The 19,594-nt window shown below is 38.8% G+C and overlaps 2 protein-coding genes across 2 annotated transcripts in view; one reads left to right on the top strand and one right to left on the bottom strand.

Annotated features, from left to right (window-relative positions):
- Positions 1-10,158, top strand: part of LOC124722348 (trithorax group protein osa-like) — a 62,758-nt gene extending 52,600 nt beyond the window's left edge. The window contains exons 7-9 of the mRNA XM_047247521.1: positions 1,078-1,268; positions 1,504-1,644; positions 7,403-10,158. Of these exons, the coding sequence (XP_047103477.1) occupies positions 1,078-1,268; positions 1,504-1,644; positions 7,403-10,123 (3,053 nt within the window). The 3' untranslated portion in view covers positions 10,124-10,158. The remainder of the gene's footprint in view (positions 1-1,077; positions 1,269-1,503; positions 1,645-7,402) is intronic.
- LOC124721751 (katanin p60 ATPase-containing subunit A-like 1) overlaps positions 1-19,594 on the bottom strand; it is a 203,053-nt gene that overhangs the window by 173,720 nt on the left and 9,739 nt on the right. The window lies entirely within an intron of this gene.

Here is a 19,594-nt window from a genome sequence, read left to right on the forward strand (position 1 = left end):
GTAATCATGATCTAGAAGAAAAGGCGATATCCACTTTTGGCATGCAAACTTGGCATTAGTTTGGAAGGAGATGCACTTCAGGGGCTGTTAGGTTTTTAGTGCCCTTTCTTCACAAATTAGGTTTGGCAGATGGCAAGACGAGCTCTTGTTTAAAGAAATTTAAGTCAGTTCCTGTTGTGTGTGTCATTTTAGACCATAGAGTGTTTATGATCCTGTCTATTTATTGTTGTAAATGTATTTATTTTTATATTATATATGTACTGTAATATTTACATTTTCTGTAATATTTATTTAACTGCAAAATTTGTTTTTTAGTATTAGAACCTGAGCTTTAGATATTAAAAATGAATAGTAGTACTACTTTTATAATACCATAACACATCAGTAAAACTGACATGTTCAATACCCTGTGATATATCTACAACACAGCTCTCCGGAACACAAAATATATAAATAAATCGTACAGCTCATGGTTAATTGTGGTTTTGCAAGTGTTTTCGGATGTATTGTATCAATGAAATGTACTTACAATTTTCCATTTCAGTACTTATAAATGAGAATTAGTGTTTTATGGAATGTTACAAAAATGTTTTCTTGTGTTTGGGATGACTGAATGAATTGGCAACTGAAAAAATGTTGATCTGTGTAGGTTCGTCAAACTTGATTTGTTGGACAGTAATATGTTAACTGGAAGTGCAAGAATGTATAAAAAAAATTAGTGCCTTGGAGACTTTTATTTACTTAGTTTTTAACTTTGCGTTGGTTTTCTAAAGATTTAAACCTGTAATCAGTTTCAGATTAATAAAGTTAACAGTGAACATTTAAGAGAGCTAAGTTATGCAATTCTGTTTTTTTAATTTCCTCAGATCCAGACACTTTGTTGTTCCATTCGAAATACATTGCAGCAGGATTAATAACGAGCCTCTTAGGTTAAACTCTCATATTCTTGGTTGTATGTAGTTATTGGAGGGATTCACATTAGAGTGAGATGTTCTAGTATTTGATGAGACATAAATGCATCTCATGAGATTGATTTAAATGTGGTTTGATTAAAATAGAGAATTTGTTGTATTGTAGGCTGGAGTAGTGGTAACACTCAGTATCGGGCACAGTACCCTCCACAAGGACCTGCTCCACAAGGGCCTCCACAGTGGAACCAAAATGCTCAACGAGCTGGTGGTCCTGTGCCTGGTCAGCCAGCTAACAGCAAGTGGGACCAGCACCGCTACCAAGCTAGTGGACAGTCACCGTATCAGCCTCCACAACAGGTATTGTGTTACAGTTTGAATTACGATGTTCTCTGTCACTTTTGCCCATATAGGGTTAGTTGTTTATGGTTGAAGACATCCGTAACCATAATTTTTGTGTGAACTGTGTATTTCTTACTCTTTTTGAGATTGAAGATGTTAGTGAAATTGTCAGAGATGTTACTATAAATAATTTTAGTAACACAAGTATTTTATTCAGAGTCTTATTTACTTCTTTCTTTCTTTTTTCCTTAAGGCACAGCAGCAGTGGGTTCCAAGTATTCAGACTCCTGATATTAATCAAAACTCACTCCTAAGGCCACCAATGGTTAGCCCACGTGCTCCGTTCCGACCGGAAGGAAAGCCGTATTCGATGCAGCAACTACCGGGTTCAAAGGTTCGCTGCTTCTAATTTTTTCTCACTCAATCTGAATTTTCTACACACATCATGAGTCTACTTATGGTGTTGCTTTTTGTACCGTGTCGAGATACTGAAAGACATTTAGAGAAGCCTTTGTTTCGTGTGCTAACAACTTGAGGACAACCTGTGTTATAAAAAAAAAATTAAGAGGCTTGTACATTACAGTATGTCAAAGTCTTTGCTTCGTATTGAAAAATAAACACATTCAGTGTTTTGTAGACACTGTTCCAAACCATTGTGTTAAACTCGGGTCATGTCGTGAAATGATTTTGCAGCACATTGTGAAGTCGATGTACTTTTATTTCATTAAATGAAGTGCCCATAATAAAGAGTATGTGCATTTGGTCTTACATCACATATGGCTCGTTTTGTCTGTTATATTAATAAATAGTCATAAATTGATTCCGAAGCACACATTTGAAGTCAGCATTTAACAAATATTAACACACTGTCGAGGGCGTGTGTGTCTATGGTAGGCATATCTGGCAAACACATAAAGCTTTCATGTTTGTACTGTGTTATGACCAATAAATAAACCTGTTACAGATATTTAGTAGGGTGCCCTCAGCCTCGTGAACACTAATGGGGAGCTTTGTTATGGCATAGTGGTAGCTCTAATTCAGAAACTTGACACTAGCAGCTGACAAGGTCATGTGCTGCCTGTGAGTCTTCGTAATACTACTGCACAGTGCTGATTGAGTGGATTTTCAGAAGATGGTGTCCCACAGCTCTAATGTATTTGAAAAATGTCATATTACCACCTTGAAGTGCTGGCAAAATTCTGTATTTACCCAGCTAGTTTGTCATCCCACATCATCAGGTTCATAAAAGTACTCACAACCTAAGATTAGGTGAAATATAAAATAATCATCATCAGATGATAAAACGGTGGAATATTCACTGTTATTACACCATAACATAAATTACATCCTCAGTCTATAAAAACTGTGCTATGTAGTGTGCTCATTCATGTTATAACCGTAACCATTATTAAAACTTTGAACAGATTAGTACTGCACATCTGGTATGCGGTATGAATCTGTTCACAGCATTAATGAGGATTACAGTTATAACATGAACAAATACACTACTTAGCATAGTTTTTATAAGCTTACAATGTAGCTTATATTATCTTGTGATAGCAGTCAATAATTTGTGGTTTTATCGTCTAATGATAATGATTTTTAATTTCACTTAACATGACGCCATAAATATTTTGATGAACCTGCTGATGACCAGACAACTGAAACTGGTTGATAAGGAATTTTACCAGCAGCTCAAGGAGGTAATATGCAATTTTTCAGATGAAGTAGCGGTCAGACAGCAGGTCAATGTTATATAGTGTGATAGTGCCATAGAGTTTTAGTTCTTATGATGTGTAAGTGTGAGAATAATTCTGCATAGTGCTTCAGCTGCAGTCCAAGATTTCTTAAGTTCAACCATGAGTAAGCTGCATGGTTAATAAGTGAGCCATTTAGTAGGTTGTAAATGAGGCATTTAAAATTTGAGAAAGGAACAAATAGTGCAGTGTCAGGATGCTCAAATGTAGTTGCTTCATTTGTGCCCCATTAAAGCAGCTTGTACAGTTGGTATTCTGTATTGGCTTTTGACTGAAGCACAGAGTGACTGAATAGGATTGCCATCAGATGTACATGGCTATAGGTAATAGAGCAACTCGGCTGCTGCTAGGACCATGAGGTAAACTGCAGATACAGAGATTTCAAAGATCATATAAGGTTTGTGAATCTGTATCACTATTGAGATTTCATTTAAAACAATAGGCCCTGATCTCCCACTCCACACACACATACTTTCTGGTTCCATCAGGAAACAGGTTAAGATGAGTAAAATTAAAGAAAAGTAATAACAAATCATATTTTCTTAAAGCGTTTATTAATGATTCTGTCAACAATTGCGGTATTTATGTTAGGCGGCTAGTTTCAAATCTTACAGGTTCATTTTAAAGTCTGGCCTACTGAGGCTGCACTGACAGTGCCTGATATTAATAATAAACATCAAAGAGGCAACATAAGCTGTATAAATGATTCCAGAAAAAATGCTACAATCCACACATGCCTTTTACTAAGTCAAAATCAGACTCATGCATTGCCTCTTTGATGTTTATTATTATTGTTCAGGCACTGTCAGTGCAGCCTCAGTAGGCCAGGCATGAAAAAGAACCTATAACATTTGAAACTAATTGCCTAATATAAATACAGCAACTGCTGACAGAATCATTAATAAATGCTTTAAGAAACTTAATAAAGTTACTGTTTCCTTGGCAACAAAATGTTGAAACTGGAAAAAAAAGGTCATCTTGATTAAGGCACTACTTAGTTTGCTGTGTTAGAAATCAGTATGCATGTTGACAGTAGGTATTGAGTATTTTTTTATGGGACTATATACACTGCTGAAAAAAAGCAACAGCCTCAAGGACAGTCGTTTTACTGATGCAGGTGTGTTTTCTCACATGCAAACTATCATAAAGGTGTCAAATGGCATCCTGTGATAGATTGTCCCAAGCATCTTGTGCCTTTTATAGTAATTTGGTCGTGGTTCTTGCAGGCCCCCAGAGAACAAGTAAGTTCCCACTTCATCATGTCCTGTACATGTTCAGTAGCCGAGAGATCAGTTGATCTTGCTGGCCAGGGCAGTTTCTGTACACCACAAAGAGCTTGTGTTGCAGCAGCTGTATGAGGATGTGCGTTATCCCATTGAAAAAGCACATCCCTTTCTATGAAGAAATGGCAGTAGTGTGGGGATAATAGCCTGTGCAAGGCAACGGGCACTGTTTGCTTTGGTTACTTTAACCTGCAGAAACACCAAATATGACCATGACTGCTCCCCCCCCCCCCCCCCCCTCCCCCAATGAGACCTGGGATGTGACCATCGTGCTCAGGGCAAATACACTCTGGAGTTGGCAGCTCACCAGGTCTACACCATACAGGTGTGTACATCCATCACTAGTGATGCTTGACAGTGTTGTGGTATCAGTAATATTCTGGACAGAGGCACATGTGATCTTATCCCTGCTGCAAGCAGACGATTCCCAGTGCTCCATGATGACACAACAGGTGCAACATATGCACAGATTTTGGCCCTGGATGATAATCGATCAGACACCAATGCTCGCACAGTGCACCTATCTCGTCGTGCATCTGTACTGTGAGGATGTCCAGAGCCTGGTATACAGGTATGGGAATGTTCCACAAACCTTTGTTGAAAGCAGCAACACGCCACTGATATATTGTGTCCAACATGTGCAGCGATCCGTTAATACATCCACCGCTTCCCCCAGGACCCCAATGTGACACCATTCAAATGGCTGAATCTGTTCAACAGGAGAGCTGACTCATCAGTAGGGCGTGGTTGTACCCTAAAATGATTATGGCAAACTTGGCATAGTTACTGCCTGCAGAGTCAAAACAGAGGGTGCACAGACAGGCCTTCAGACTGCCATCTGATCACTAATGACTGTGACAAATAAAGCAATAACACAACCACCCCTCTGTATATGCACATACTATACAGTGGTGCCACCAAACCCAGTCCTTCGAGGATATTTTTTGATATTCATTGAGTTTGTTCATGTTCAGTTTTTATTCAGGTATACACAGTTAATTCTTTTCCATTCTCTCTCTTAAATATGAGCACATTAATTTACAAAAATGTGGCTCTTATCCTATTATAGCCATCCTTAATGTGGAACAGAAGTGACAGTGGTTTGGTTCAGTTAATAGTAGTGCAAAGTCCAATTTATTTATTAGTTCTCATTGTAGAAAAGAATGAATTAAAAGAATAAAGGACATAAATTATCATCTTCAACTAAGAATTGTCGTTTTAAAAAATCTTGCACGCTTGTGCTCCACTTTGAATGCTTATGTTCTGCAGCTTCTCAATCTTTCTTAAAAGCCATCTACAATGTTCATATTAAAGATGAAAATAGATTTGCACCCATCATGTATGCTACCTACAAAAATAACAGAATTTTCCTATTGGATAATATATTGCATTACACAACTTACTTCTTCCTACTTCATATCACTTTACCCCAACCTTACTATGTACCACACTAAACTAATAAATTTTGTGGTCTGATAGGTGGAGAATGATAATGAGAAATAGTGAACTCAGCTTGTGGAAGAATAACTCTTTCGAGTCGCGAATATTAAAAAAATCATTGGTGGAGTTAATGAATCCCTACTGGCATTGTGGTGTTGAAGCTTCACTACAGACTCTGAATGAAAAGCGTTCATCTATAGATTGCTGAATGTTGAATGAGAATACCATCAACAGGCACCAAAAGTAGTTATGTGGAATGATTGTGTTGGTAACATTAAAGAAAATGGAAATTCAGTGAACTACATGACTTTATGAAACAATTGCAGTCACCAACTGTTTCGGTACACATTATACAAGTAGAATTGGAGAGGCTTTATTGTTTATCAGGCAGAACCATTGGAGACTGTCAGAATTTTCAGATACCTGCCTAGACTGTACATCACCACAAAATATGATACATGCCATAAAAATAAGAACCTGGCTAACCACTAGTAAGATCAGTAGTCAGAAGTTCATAACTTACCCTCCACTATGCAAATAGTCTGTGAAATAACTTAATGCTGTAGTTATATAGATTTCAAAAGTTGTGTGTCTCTTCATTTTCTGTTATCCTTGTAGCAGCTCCACATGACCACACCACTTACTGAGACAGTTATAAGGAACAAGCCCCCCTCCCCTGCCCCTCCCCCAGCATTACAGTCAGAATATTTCTTCTCCTTTGTCTGTTTCCCTTTCTTGTGCAGACTTTGAATCATGAATGCTTTTTATGCACTTTTTAAAAGTTATATCGCGTATATTCATTTTGCTCACTTCATCCTAAGTCAGCTCTCATATTTTTTTGGTGGAGTATACAGCATGTTGTACTGTTATGACTCATTATGGCATATCGTTCTAACCCATTACACTGTATTAAAGTACCGTAGGTTGCCACTTGTACATAATGGCTGACGTTACATATACTTGCCATATCCTTTTTAATGTTGAAACTGGACTGCTATATGCAAGTTACTTGTACTTCGTGCAGAGATGCCACAGTGCCACCATACCAGCAGAACAGCTTGCCTCTAGCTGTTATTTAGTAATGACTGGGTAAAACAAAGGAACAAATTGCCAATCATTCCCAAAACATGAATCACTTCATTCCACAGAGAAGCATGACTAATAAATTTTGCAAGGTAACTTGGAGGCTATTATAATACAGTATTTGTTACAGTGTTTAATTTTTTTTGCCTCATCCCTTTTCAACTTGCTTAATGATTGTGCAATAAGTTATGTTGACTTTAGATGACAACAAGATAGGGGTTTTATTAGTTTCCGTAGAGGCATTTTCTCTCCTCCTGAGTATTTCATTCAGGTAGATGATCTTGCATTACTCTTAATGTACCAATTTCTTTAATTCTCAATGCATGGGCCACTTACTCAAAGGCTTGCAATTTTTTAAGTATTAAGTCTGTTCTTCAACAAAGCATGATAATCCTGGTGAGTATAAATTTTGCACATGTTTAAAGTTTTTGAATTTGATTTTCTCCCATAGCCCATTTCATAGTATAAAGTAAAACTTATTAAAAAAAAATCCAAATTGAAGTTGAAAAAATTACATGTGTTAAGTTTTGTCAGTTTTGCTGACCATGTTTTGTACCTATATTTATTTTCTACTGGTGTCTTATTTCAGGCGCAGCCGCCTGGGATGAATAATGCGCAGGTCTACCAACAACAGAGTGCCCCAAAGCGAGAGATCGTTTTCCCTCCAGAAAGTGTGGAAGCAACATTGCCTGTTTTGTATAAACGCAAGCGAATGACACGAGGGGATGTAGCACCTGTAGAAGCATGGAGGCTTATGATGAGTCTGTGCTCTGGCCTACTGGCAGAGAGTGCTTGGGCTCTGGATATTCTCAACATCCTTTTGTTTGATGCTACCACAGTTGCATATTTTGGACTAGCCCACATGCCAGGACTCCTTGATGTGCTGTTGGAGCATCTCAGACGCAGTTTAGCTGACATGTTTGACTCGCCTCTTCCAGATTCTGGGAAGAAGTGGTTCCAGGCACCAAAGGTGGAAACACCGGAAGTGGACCTAGGGCAAGTTAGAGTGCCAGTTGATCCTGCAGATCACATCACATTAATGAAATCGACACCAAATTATACTCTTGTGACTAGAAAGGGTGAGGTAGTTCGAATTGTGAACAAAGATAATGAGATTTTTGTTGTGGATAATCGGAAGAGCTGGGACATTGAAGGTGACTTGGCAGAAAACGATGATGTGGTTCAAGACCCGTGGCAGTTGACCTCTTCAGACATCAGTTCGACGAAGTACATTGTGTCATGTTTCCAAGGAGAGTTTGGTAATGTTCCATTTGCGAGACTGCTCGATGACAGTAGAACTGTAGGTGCCGAAGAGGAAGAAGATTGTTGGACAAAAGTAAGTGAAGAAGAATCGTATCCCATTGAAAACTTGAGTGTAACTCCTCCTATAGTGCTAAAAGTGGAATGTAGTGATGACAACGGTGTTATTGATAGTGCGAGCAGTGCATCTAATGTGATACTTAATGAGGAACATTTGAGTAAAGACAGCTCCTTCGTAGATGTGCAGGATAGTGATGAAGTGAAACGGACTAAAACTATTTTGAGTGATGTGTTTTTGTGGATAAAAACGGAAAATACGGAAGAAAATTCATTGCTGCCTGAACACTGCGTAGACCCCTTAGAGCCTCCTAAAGAAACTGTAGAAGTGAAAAAGGAAGCAAACTGTGTCGAAAGTGAGAGCAGTAGTAATAATGAAAGGGAGTTGCCGCATTCTCCAAATGTACCAAAGGATATTGAAACAAAGAGTGATAATGCTGTATCAGAAACTAGTGACACAAATAATTTTAGCAGCAGTAACATAAAAACAGAACATACAAACAACGGCAATAGTTCTAATAGCAATGAGAGTAGTATATTCAACATAAGCAAAGGTGATAACTGTAACAGCACAACACCGAATGAATCCAGTTGCGATTATAAGATCAAAGAAGGTGTTGAAAGTGAAATTATTGCCAGTGAAGAAAACAGTGAAGGTAATGAAAGTGCTGGAAATGCTGTTGAAGGAACTAGCCTTAACAATTGCGAATGTTTAGAAAGCAATGAAAGTAGTAATGGCAACAACAGTTGTGACGAAACTGTAAAAGAACACGAAGAAACGGAAACAGAAATGGAACAAGATGTGTTCCTCGAAGGTTCTGAACATGAAGGAAAAGACATAAAAATGGAAGATGACTATGGTGACGAAATTGAAGAAAAGTCAAAAGTAACAGATGTGAGACCAGAGATAAAGGGAGAAAACAGGGGCGGCATACAAATAAGGGATCCTGCGGGAACGTTGAAAAGAAGACGTATGTCAGATTATGAAGACGAATGTTACGCGAGAGATGAAGCGAGCCTTTACCTTGTTACTGATACACAGGATGCAAAGGCAAGGCGTTGTGTTTGTCTTTCAAATATTTTGAGGAATCTGTCATTTGTCCCGGGCAATGAAGCAGAGTTTGCCAAAAATGTTACATTCCTTAGTTTGTTGGGGAAGCTTTTACTCTTACACCACGAACATCCTCCTCGTGCACAGAAACAGCGGAATTATGACCGTGAAGAAGATGCTGACTTTGCAGATTCTTGTAGCAGTTTACAAGGTGAGGCGGAATGGTGGTGGGACTTCTTGCACCATGTGCGCGAAAATGTGTTGGTGACAGCAGCTAACATTGCCGGTCATATGGACCTCGGTCAACATCCTGAGGAAGTGTCGCGGCCCGTAATTGATGGACTTCTTCACTGGGCAGTTTGTCCAGCTGCTCATGGGCAAGACCCATTTCCAGTATCTTCAGGCTCGTTGTCACCCCAGCGCCTCGCACTGGAAGCTCTGTGCAAATTGTGCGTAACGGACTCTAATGTAGATCTGGTTGTAGCTACGCCACCCTACTCCCGTTTGGAACGTCTGTGTGCTGTGCTGACACGACTTCTGTGCCGTTCAGAAGGGCAAGTGCTACGAGAGTTTGCAGTGAATATGCTGCACTACCTGGCCGCTGCGGACAGTGGTGTGGCACGTACTGTTGCACTGCAGAGCCCGTGTGTGTCCTTGCTAGTAGCATTCATCGAGCAGGCGGAAGCTACTGCATTAGGGATAGCCTATCAGCACGGTATCGGTGCACTTAGAGACAATCCAGATGCTATGGGAACCAGTCTGGATATGCTGAGGCGTGCGGCTGGTACATTACTTCATCTGGCACGACATCCTGAAAACCGGCCGCTCTTCCTGCAGCAAGAACAGCGTCTGTTATCCCTCGTCATGAGCCAGATCCTCGATCAGCAAGTGGCAGCTGTAATCTCCAGTGTTCTTTTCCAGTGCTCACGGCCCTCTTCGTAGCATGCACAGCAGTTGTAGACAACTAAGTGGTGAAACTGGCATGGATGTTTCCTTCTCTTGTGATTTTTGCTGGAACATATTGTGAGAGATGACTTTTGAGTCTGAATGTAATGAGGACCGAGTTTCCGGTTCGTCAGTCCTTTATTCCTTTCTTTTATGCCTTGCCAAAATGGTGTTAGTTAAATGTACAGTTAGTTATGAGTGAAGTGGAAGTACATGTTTGTTTACAGGAGGAAGTCGGCTGATGTTGATATTATGTACAAACAGTCAGACTGTCTTTGATTAGATTTAATAGATATAAATAAACAAATATATATATAAAATCTATATGTATATATATGTATACTTATACATATAACTATACATGAAATATAGATACAGTAAATACCAAACAGTTACGTAGTCTTGCAGCGAAACGGTTGCTACAGCAGTAACACGAGTGGGGCAGTAACTGAGAATTACCAGATGAGACTGATAGTACCACTTCCAGCATTCACCAATATCTGTTACGAGTCGGAAATTTATTTTGTATTTATCATCAGATGTGGTTGGATGTGAATGAATGTGGGAGTTCTGTTATCTAGAGCTATGTGTCGACTGTCTTATTAGCGTAGGGCCATTGCTACAAATGCTGTTGAGGGACAGTGGAATAATATTAAATACCAGAATACACATTAAGTAATCATGCATATAGTTAAGTAAACTGAATTAGATTCTTTAGAGTACAACACAAAATTGAGTCTAAGAAACATGACTTGGAGTGCAGGAAGTTAAGGTGCCACCACTGCCGTGTTACTTGTGGAACAGGTGAAAGTAAGTGTGTCTAATTATTTACTTTGATGTGTGGAAGTGACGTGGGGTGTAACATAATTGAGAAAAGATTGTTATAAATATTTTCTTTCTAAACACGCCCTTGAAATCTGTTCATTGATACCCATTGGATAAAAAATGTATAGCCCATTTTATCCTACTGATGGCTGATTTTCATCCCTCATACTAAGACCTCTTGTGGTCATGCTAAGTACCTTTCCCTTTCCTTACTTTCATATTGGTATTACTGTGCAAATGCTTTATATATGTCTGAACAAGTCAGAAATAAATGTACATAAGGAGTACTAAGGCAATTGTTATCATTCCTCCTTGGTGTGCCTGTTAGGTGGATGGCTGGTAAATGTAGTAGACTGAGGGTCCTATCACATTATTTATAATTTATTTTTTTTACACTGTTATCTACATGTTAAAGTGTGCTTCAAAATTTCTTTTGCTTACTTGTAAGCTCCCTTTTCTACAAATAATTGAGATACATAGTATCCATTTGTGGTGGTCTCATTGTATTTTCTGTTCATTCTGTTTGTTTCTCACTGGCTACAAAATTAGATTGTCTTGAGTGTACTTACTCTCCACAATTTCTTCTCTCTGATTAGTTGTACTTGGTTTCTAATACTTCAGTTTGCTCAGTATTAAAAGCAGAAGCAGAATGTGCTGTATTGATTCAAAAAATAAAAACTGAAGTATTAAAATGACCCTTAGTAAGTATTTTCTACGTTTTTGAGAGTATTGTTTCCTTCTGTGCATCTTGTCTTAACTGTTACCTTTGTCTGATGCTTCTCCCATGTCTCCTTTATGCATGTGTTGCATCTGTTGAATATTTCAGAATGAGTGGTGGTTTGACACACTTTTAAGATGAAAATTGTTAGCACAAAATTTGTACATTATTTATTTAATGTTTTCATTAGTTAATGTATCTGTGGACTCGTGTTCATTTTATTAGTTGTATGTATGTGTATATATTGGACGTTTTTCTGGAAGGCTTCCTCTATACAATTGCAGAACTTCATAGAGACATCTTCCGTGTGATGTGTTGAGAGTAAACAGTGGAAAAGTTATATGCTTGTCATTTTAAGTTGCTGTGATTTTTTTTTTTTTTTGTCATCCTACTACCCTTATAATCTCCTCCACATGATTAAGTATTTTGTCATTTGTATACTTTTTTAAAAAATGAAGAAAAGGAAGAAACACGTTTGATATGAGATACTCAAGTCCTTGATAAGGTTGTTGTCAAAAATATTTGCTACAAATTTTATATTTATGGCTTCTGATATACTCATAATTGTTGTCTCGGTAGTAATTCCCTGGCACCTTGTATTAAAAGGCTATGCTATTATTTTGTTAAAATGGTTTCTGCATCGCTGCTCCTGTATCAAATTGTTGGCTGACAACTGTTGCATCTCATGTGAGAGCAAGACATTTATAGTTTTATTTTAATTGAATTTACATAAACGCAACAGTGTTCTGTGCATGGCATTCTTCTCGATTTGTTGCAGATAAATAAAAGTTCTGTTTTGCTATGTTTATGCTTTGGCTGTGGAAAGTTTACTGTTGCAAAAATTTAGTGTGTTACAGAGGGTTAAGTTCTATGTTTTTTCCATATACACCATCTGATCAAAAGTATCTGGATACCTGTTAGTGAACATTAATATGGGATGTGTCCACCCTTCACCTTTATGTCTTGAACTCCACTGGGAACACCTACAGTGAGGTGTCAGACTGTCTGTGGAGAGGACTGGCAGCATGTTCTACCTCAAGAGTAAAAACCAGAGGATGTAGTGGTGTTGGATGCTGAGGTCTTGTGTGAATTTGACATTCTAACTCACCCTAAAGGTTCACTGGTGGGTCCAGGTCAGGACTCTTGGGTAAGCCAGTCCATTTCAGATGAGTTATTGTCCTCAGACCATTGCCTCACGGGTGCTGCTTTATGACTGTAGACTGTCATGCTAGTGAAAGTGATAATTGTCTCTGAACTGTTCCTCTGTTGTGGGTAATACACAATGCTGTAAATTATCCTTCCACACCTAGCATTTCCTTAACTACAATAAGGGACCACACTCTAAACGCTTAAGTCTCCCTTACCTTAGCACCACCTCCTGTGTAATTCACTGTTGGCACTACACATGACCGTAGGTAATGTTCTCCAGCCATTAGCCAAACCTAAACTCTTCTGTCAGTTTGCCACAGGGTATAGTGTGATTCATCAGTCCAAGTCACTCATTTACAGTCATCCACTGTCCTGTGGCATGTCTCTCTGCACCACCTCCAGTGTCACTTTGTACTGACTACAAAAACATGGGGCTTCTAGGGAGCTGCTCATCATTGTACCACATTCTTTTTAACTCCTTATGCACAGTCATTGTGCTAGCTGGGCTACTGGTGGCACTTTGGAACTATCACTAATAGTCAACATGGACAGTTATAGAAGGTTTGAAATGTCCTCAAGGGATTTGTTACTCATATGACATCCAGTGACTAGTCCATGTTCCAAGTCAATGAGTTTCCATTCTGTTGTTACTGCTTCTTTACTGACAGTATTCTTCATCTCCTCTTATATTAGCGGGTCTGACTCTAGAGATATCTAGTTGCCAGTTCCACATTATACAGGGATGTTCAGATATTTTGATCAGATAGTGTATGTAGCAGTAGTCATGGTGCATTGAGAAGTGAAGCTTGTCTACAAAAACCTGGAATACCTTCTACAATGTGCTAAAAGAACACAGTTGGGCAAAGTTATTGTTGGAGGAGAGCAGATATTTGTTTCTCCACATACGTCCTTCAGTGTTCTGCATTTAGAGTTTTCAGCTCCTTTACACTATAAACAATATCCAGTTCAACAATATAGTGATGGATATGGCCTATTTCTACAAAACATTCTCCTTTCACAAATAAAAGATTGCAATAAATGAAAGACAACTTTAAGACCACTTCATGTAAAGCAGTTGTAATATTGTGCCATGAAGGAAATAATCAAACTGCTGTAACTGAAATGCGCACTCTTGTGAGTGTGCCCCCCCCCCCCCCCCCACGTATTTTAAAGCATGCACTGTGACCTGTGCTTGATCTCTTACAGCATCAAATGTGGCTTTTTATGAAGTTTCTTGCATCTGGTGTTGACGACAACAACAATGCTATATGGAGTGGATACAAAAAATATTGTATTATTGGTAGGAATAGATATATTTCTTACCATTGTAATAGTCTAAAATAGCTCCAGAAAGACAATCTTCTGTTAACACTGGAGACAAGAAGCCACATAAAAGGGCACGTGAAGATGCTGTAAGAGCCAAAGCAGTTGAAGGTAATATCATAATGTATAATTTAAAATGAAGTACATGAAGGCGGAATTTAAATATAAATACAACAAAACAGTTTTATTGTTGTAACAATTGACTGAAGGCAATTGATTATGTATAGGATAATGCTTCCTGCCACCCTCCACCCCATTCTGCATAATTTCTATTTTCTTTGAGCCTATTATTGCCAGCTGGTAAATTCGTGATATTTGATGCATTTTTCCAGTTGGCCAATGTTATTGCACAGTTTTATAAGATTTCAACCAGTATTTTGTCAGTGAAGATAATTGTCTTCTCTCCTAGCAGAGTTACGTTAATTTCATGCTGGCACAATTTCTATCAAAGTCAACACACTATCCCCTTCTATGCATTTTTTTTGTTTTCTGATTAATCTTACATATCATTATAAGGAACTCAACTAATTGTTATTTTGGTCCAGTCCTTGAATAACATGGTCAGTGATATTTTAATTAGATGCCACACCACTTTGACAGTTTTTTGATTGATGATAAAAGTTACGACTTGCCGACTGCATAATCCCGATAGAACTCGAGCTACACTGTCACATTTAAAGGTAGCCTTTGCATTTGAAATTATTTTTTAAATATACGGCTTTAGTGGTTTTTAAATCAAAATTTCCTGCAATTTATTGAGTAATTGAGCTTGTAAAAATGGAGAGAGAGTGAGAAGAATGGGCGGGGCAGGGGGGGGGGGGGGGGGGGGGGACAGAGGGGCAATTAGGAAGCATTACTGTCTGTTGCGGTAAGTAACTGAATGTATGTGCTACGCTCTTTTTTGTACATGAAAAGCTATGTAAAAAGTTTTCTTTGCAATTCTTTTACTTGATATTCGCAATGCTAGTAATTTTCTTTAATACTACTAGACAGTGGATGTTTAGAAGAGTACGCTACTGGCTGCCAATGGCTGGGCTTTAACTATTTTGACCCTGTTGTGTGGAGGGAAGAAAGATACATGGGCTGGTGTAGTGGCAATAACTTCTTTTTTTCTGAAACAATAATTCAATTCTGTTTGGCAATACAGATTCTTCATAGAACAGTGATCTTATCTATTACTGCTTAGGACAGATGTATTTCTGACCAGTGTGGTAATGTAAAATAGCTCCAGAAACACAGTCTGTATTTTTGTTGATACCAGGCATAATTCAGACACAGTGTGTTCAGAAAGTAGCTTTGCAGTTACATATATATACAGGAAATAATGATCAGAGATATCTATACAAGTCTTTGCAATCACACTCTTAATTCTATTGGAAAACCCTTTCTACAGACAAGTGGGGGGGCTGGTTTATTGAGGTGATGCATTTCTCAAAACACTCTTCCAGAAGATGCACAGAATTGTTAACTGTGTATACAGTGCCATCTTGTTGAAACAATGAGTACTTGATTTTGTCTTCATTTAGCTGGCCAATGGAATTGTGGATCATTAAACAATAACATTTACTGTTCATGGTTTCTTTAAAAAAAATAAAGGTCCAAAAATGAGCTGCCTGGGTATTGCTACCCACACTCCAAATTTTTTGATCGAGCAATTGTGTTTCAAGCACAGCACGAGGATTCTCCATTGATCATAATCATGTGATTTTGTATGTCAATGTGATGAGAGGTGAAATGAGGCCTCTTCAGCACAGAAGGTGACAGCAAGAATTTGGTGTTATTCCTCTCAATAAAAGATGAAAACTATCTTCAGTAGCAGATTTGCTTTTCATGATATGCATCCTTCAGTTTTTGTATTGCTGCCATTTTATACATGAACAATTTCACTGTTTGCCTAATTGCTTTATATGAGGTTGCAAGCCTCTCTCTGGAAATTTCTCAATAAGTCAACAAACTGTATTATGGTGAAGTGCAGCTCTTTCCAGAAACTGTTCTGCGAATGCCTCCTGCACTAAATCTGTGTATTTATTGCCTTGTCGAAACGTGTTCAGTGGAAAAAATAAGTTCCTCAGTTGAAAACACTGTAATTTTCAAACTTACAAAACATCGAAGCACTTAACATTGCATTCAATAGCTTTTGTAAACTGATCCAAACTGTTAAACGTTCCACATCAGTAGAACAAATTAATAAATAGTCATGTATCTATGGAAAAAACATCTGCCAACTTGCGTTCTTCCAACTTGTGTTCTGCCAACTTGCATTCTGCCAACTTTGTTTCAAACTTATAGTTCAATCTCGACCCATAGTCCAATATGTAGCGAATTTCTAAATAAACTATGTTTTGGTTATTCTCCTGTAGCAAGACAAATCTGGGCTTAGAAGACATTATTTGACAACTGCAGGAGGCATGAAGAAAGCTAAGGCCCCTCTTTGTTAAAGATTTTATTAGATAATGAAACTCATGTGATTGCCAGTTGTGAAACACCTATTACAGCTGACAAATAAATTCAATTAAAGTGTTCATTATGATGCACAATCTATGATCATTTGCACAAGCAACCTGAAATGACTTAAAAAAGCTGCTAAAATATCTCAACTGCTAGTATGCACGAGTAGTCACTATTGCATGGTTTTCATGAACATGGTTGATATTACCACCACCAATAAACCTACGAGCTATCTACAATTTCTCTGTGGGTGTATGATAGCTACTACTTGTAATTTCCTGTTGAAATCTACTGTTTTGGCTGAGTACCTGTAATAAATGCAGAGGTACAGTATCCTCATATCAGATGAACAGATGTTAAAAATCAGGTGGTTGGTGCATACTGGGAATACTGAATGGAAACAGTAGAACAAGTAATGTCTTTGCTTTTTATTCAGTAGTAAATCACCACCCCAATTTTTCCATTACTCAGAATGGACATCTTTCCCAGACAACACAAGTTTTTAGTAAATTATGTAATATCAGTGGTCACTGGAAATTTACATATGTGAACTGAAAAAAGTTTGATATCAAAGTGTGTGAAATAATTTGTGGGCACTTAAAAGCTACAACACAAGTATGTATGTATCTGAATAACTTTACATGTGGTGACTTTGTGTGCTACAAAAGAAAGTAAAAATGAATACCTTATGTGTGCAGAAGTGTGTTTGCTCAACATTGTGATGAGGAGATAACTCAAAGAATGTATTGTTGTTGTTGTTGTTGTCGTCATCGGTGGTGGTGGTGGTGGTGGTGGTACCATTGTCTGTTTATGTTGGAGAACTGTGGCAGATTAAGGTTCGTTGTTTTGAATAAACTGAAGTAATATTAATGTAAATGTGAAACTGCCAAGGTAAGATACGATCAGTTTATTGTTAGACTGACCTTATCTCATGGCATTGTTTTAGAATTGCTCATGTAAAGTGAAAAGGAATTTTCTATCCACACTAAAAACTCTGGTGTGTCAGTGATTTAAGGGTCAGACAATATAACCAAAGGTCTGGGATTTAATTGTCAGTTGGTCCTAGGAATTTTTTCCTATCAGTTCTCGCTTCTTTCACCTCTGGCAATAATATCAAAAATTGCCAAGCTGCACCACTGTTTGGAGTGCACACCAAACTGTACATCACCCCCTCCCCTCTGACTGTAAATCTACAAGTCACTTCAAAAGTTGGAGGAAAGCAAGGACATGATATCTGCAATAGAACTGCGCCTAGTAAAGCACTGTAGCTTTCAAACCAGCTTTTGGTTGATGACGAGTCTACCTTTTTAGCACAAACTCCAGCTTAGAAAATGGTTTTTAGAAATCTGTGACCAGTTGCAATGTGTACTACTACTACTACTACTACTGCTACTACTCTATTACTAATACTTGAAAGGAAAATCATTTGTATAATCTGAATGTTGTAACTGGAGTGGGGAGGGGGTCCATATCGGAATCCAGCCACCATTGTGCTTACTGACCACAGTGTCAGCAGGGCATTAAATCATAACAGAAAGGAAGGACAAGAGAGAGTGCCATTGTGTTCATTGATTTTTTTTTTCTTTTGACTGCACATTGGAATTTATTGTGGCTGCATTTAAGTCCAGAATGTTGCAAGTCCAGAATGACGCAACCCATGCAAGGTAATACTGTTTATCTGCTCAACACTATGATGATATTATCAATATCTTGAAGCAACATGCTGTCAGGATTAAGAAAAAATTATATTTCACTACTGTATAAACTGCTTCACAAATGTAGAGTGCATAGCCACATATTAAGATCATTTATACATAGTCTAGTCACATTAATGTGACCACGACCCACATTCAAAATCATTGTGCGGTAACCATTCACAAACAATATGTGGTAGCACTAGCAGTGGAGGGTATATAAAGCATTTTGGAGGGACGCGAAAAACAGTGCAGTCGTTGTCGTAATGCAGGAACAGAGCGATTTATCTGCCATCCGAAAGAGGATCATCATGGTGTTCAGGGCAAGGGTGGAAGAAATGGCTATGTTTATAAACTGTTCAAGTGTAACCATTGTTAAAGTATACTGTGCATGGCAAAATGGCACTATTCGAATCTGGCACCGAGGCATGCACCACAGGCCCTAGATGACAGGCGTGAATGGTGGCTGCAGAGATGTGTAGAGGGGTTTAGATGTGCAACTGTTGAGCAACTGGCCACTCACATGAACCAAGGGGCTACCAACAGTCTGCGCAATGACTACTGAGCAAGCGTTGCTGTGTACGGATTTCCACAGTAGGCGCCTGCTTCGTGCACTCGTGCCGACTGCTGTTAATTGGCAACAAAGGCTGAAATTTGCATGGCAATACTGCAACCGGATATCCACTGAGTGGTCACAGGTGGCCTGTTCAGGTGAATTACATTTCATGCTCCATCGGATAGATGGCTGTTGGTAGGGACAGTGTGAAATGCCTGAAAGCAAAGGGTCCAGGCCAGAGGACAGAGCGTTGTGGTCTGGGGAATGTTTTTGTGGCATTCCTTGGTGATCTTGTCATTCCGGAAGGCAAAGTGGATCAACGCAAGTGTGCATCTATCCATGGAGACCATGTCCACCCCTGCACATTGTTTGCTTCCTCAGCACGATGTCATCTACCAGCAGGATAATGCTACATGTCAGACAGCTCACAGTGTATGTGTGTGGTTCAGAGAACACCAGGATGGGTTTACTGTAGTCCCCTGCCCACCAAACTCATGAGAGCTAAACCCAATCTAGAATCTGTGGGACCATGTCAATTGGGCTGTATGTGTCATGGAGCCTCAGCCTAGAAACCTAGTGCAGCTGGCCATGGCACTGGAGTCAGCATGGCTCAACATCCCTGTCATTACCTTCCAGGACCTCTTTGACTCTCTTCCTGAACATCTCACAGTGGTCTGTGCTGCAAAAATTGTTAACAGCCCGTAAACAGACTGTCTCCCCATAGTTAGCAAACACCTAACAAGCAAATTGTTTAG

Source organism: Schistocerca piceifrons, chromosome X, assembly GCF_021461385.2.
Source record: "Schistocerca piceifrons isolate TAMUIC-IGC-003096 chromosome X, iqSchPice1.1, whole genome shotgun sequence".
In the NCBI taxonomy this organism is placed as follows: Eukaryota; Metazoa; Arthropoda; class Insecta; order Orthoptera; family Acrididae; genus Schistocerca; species Schistocerca piceifrons.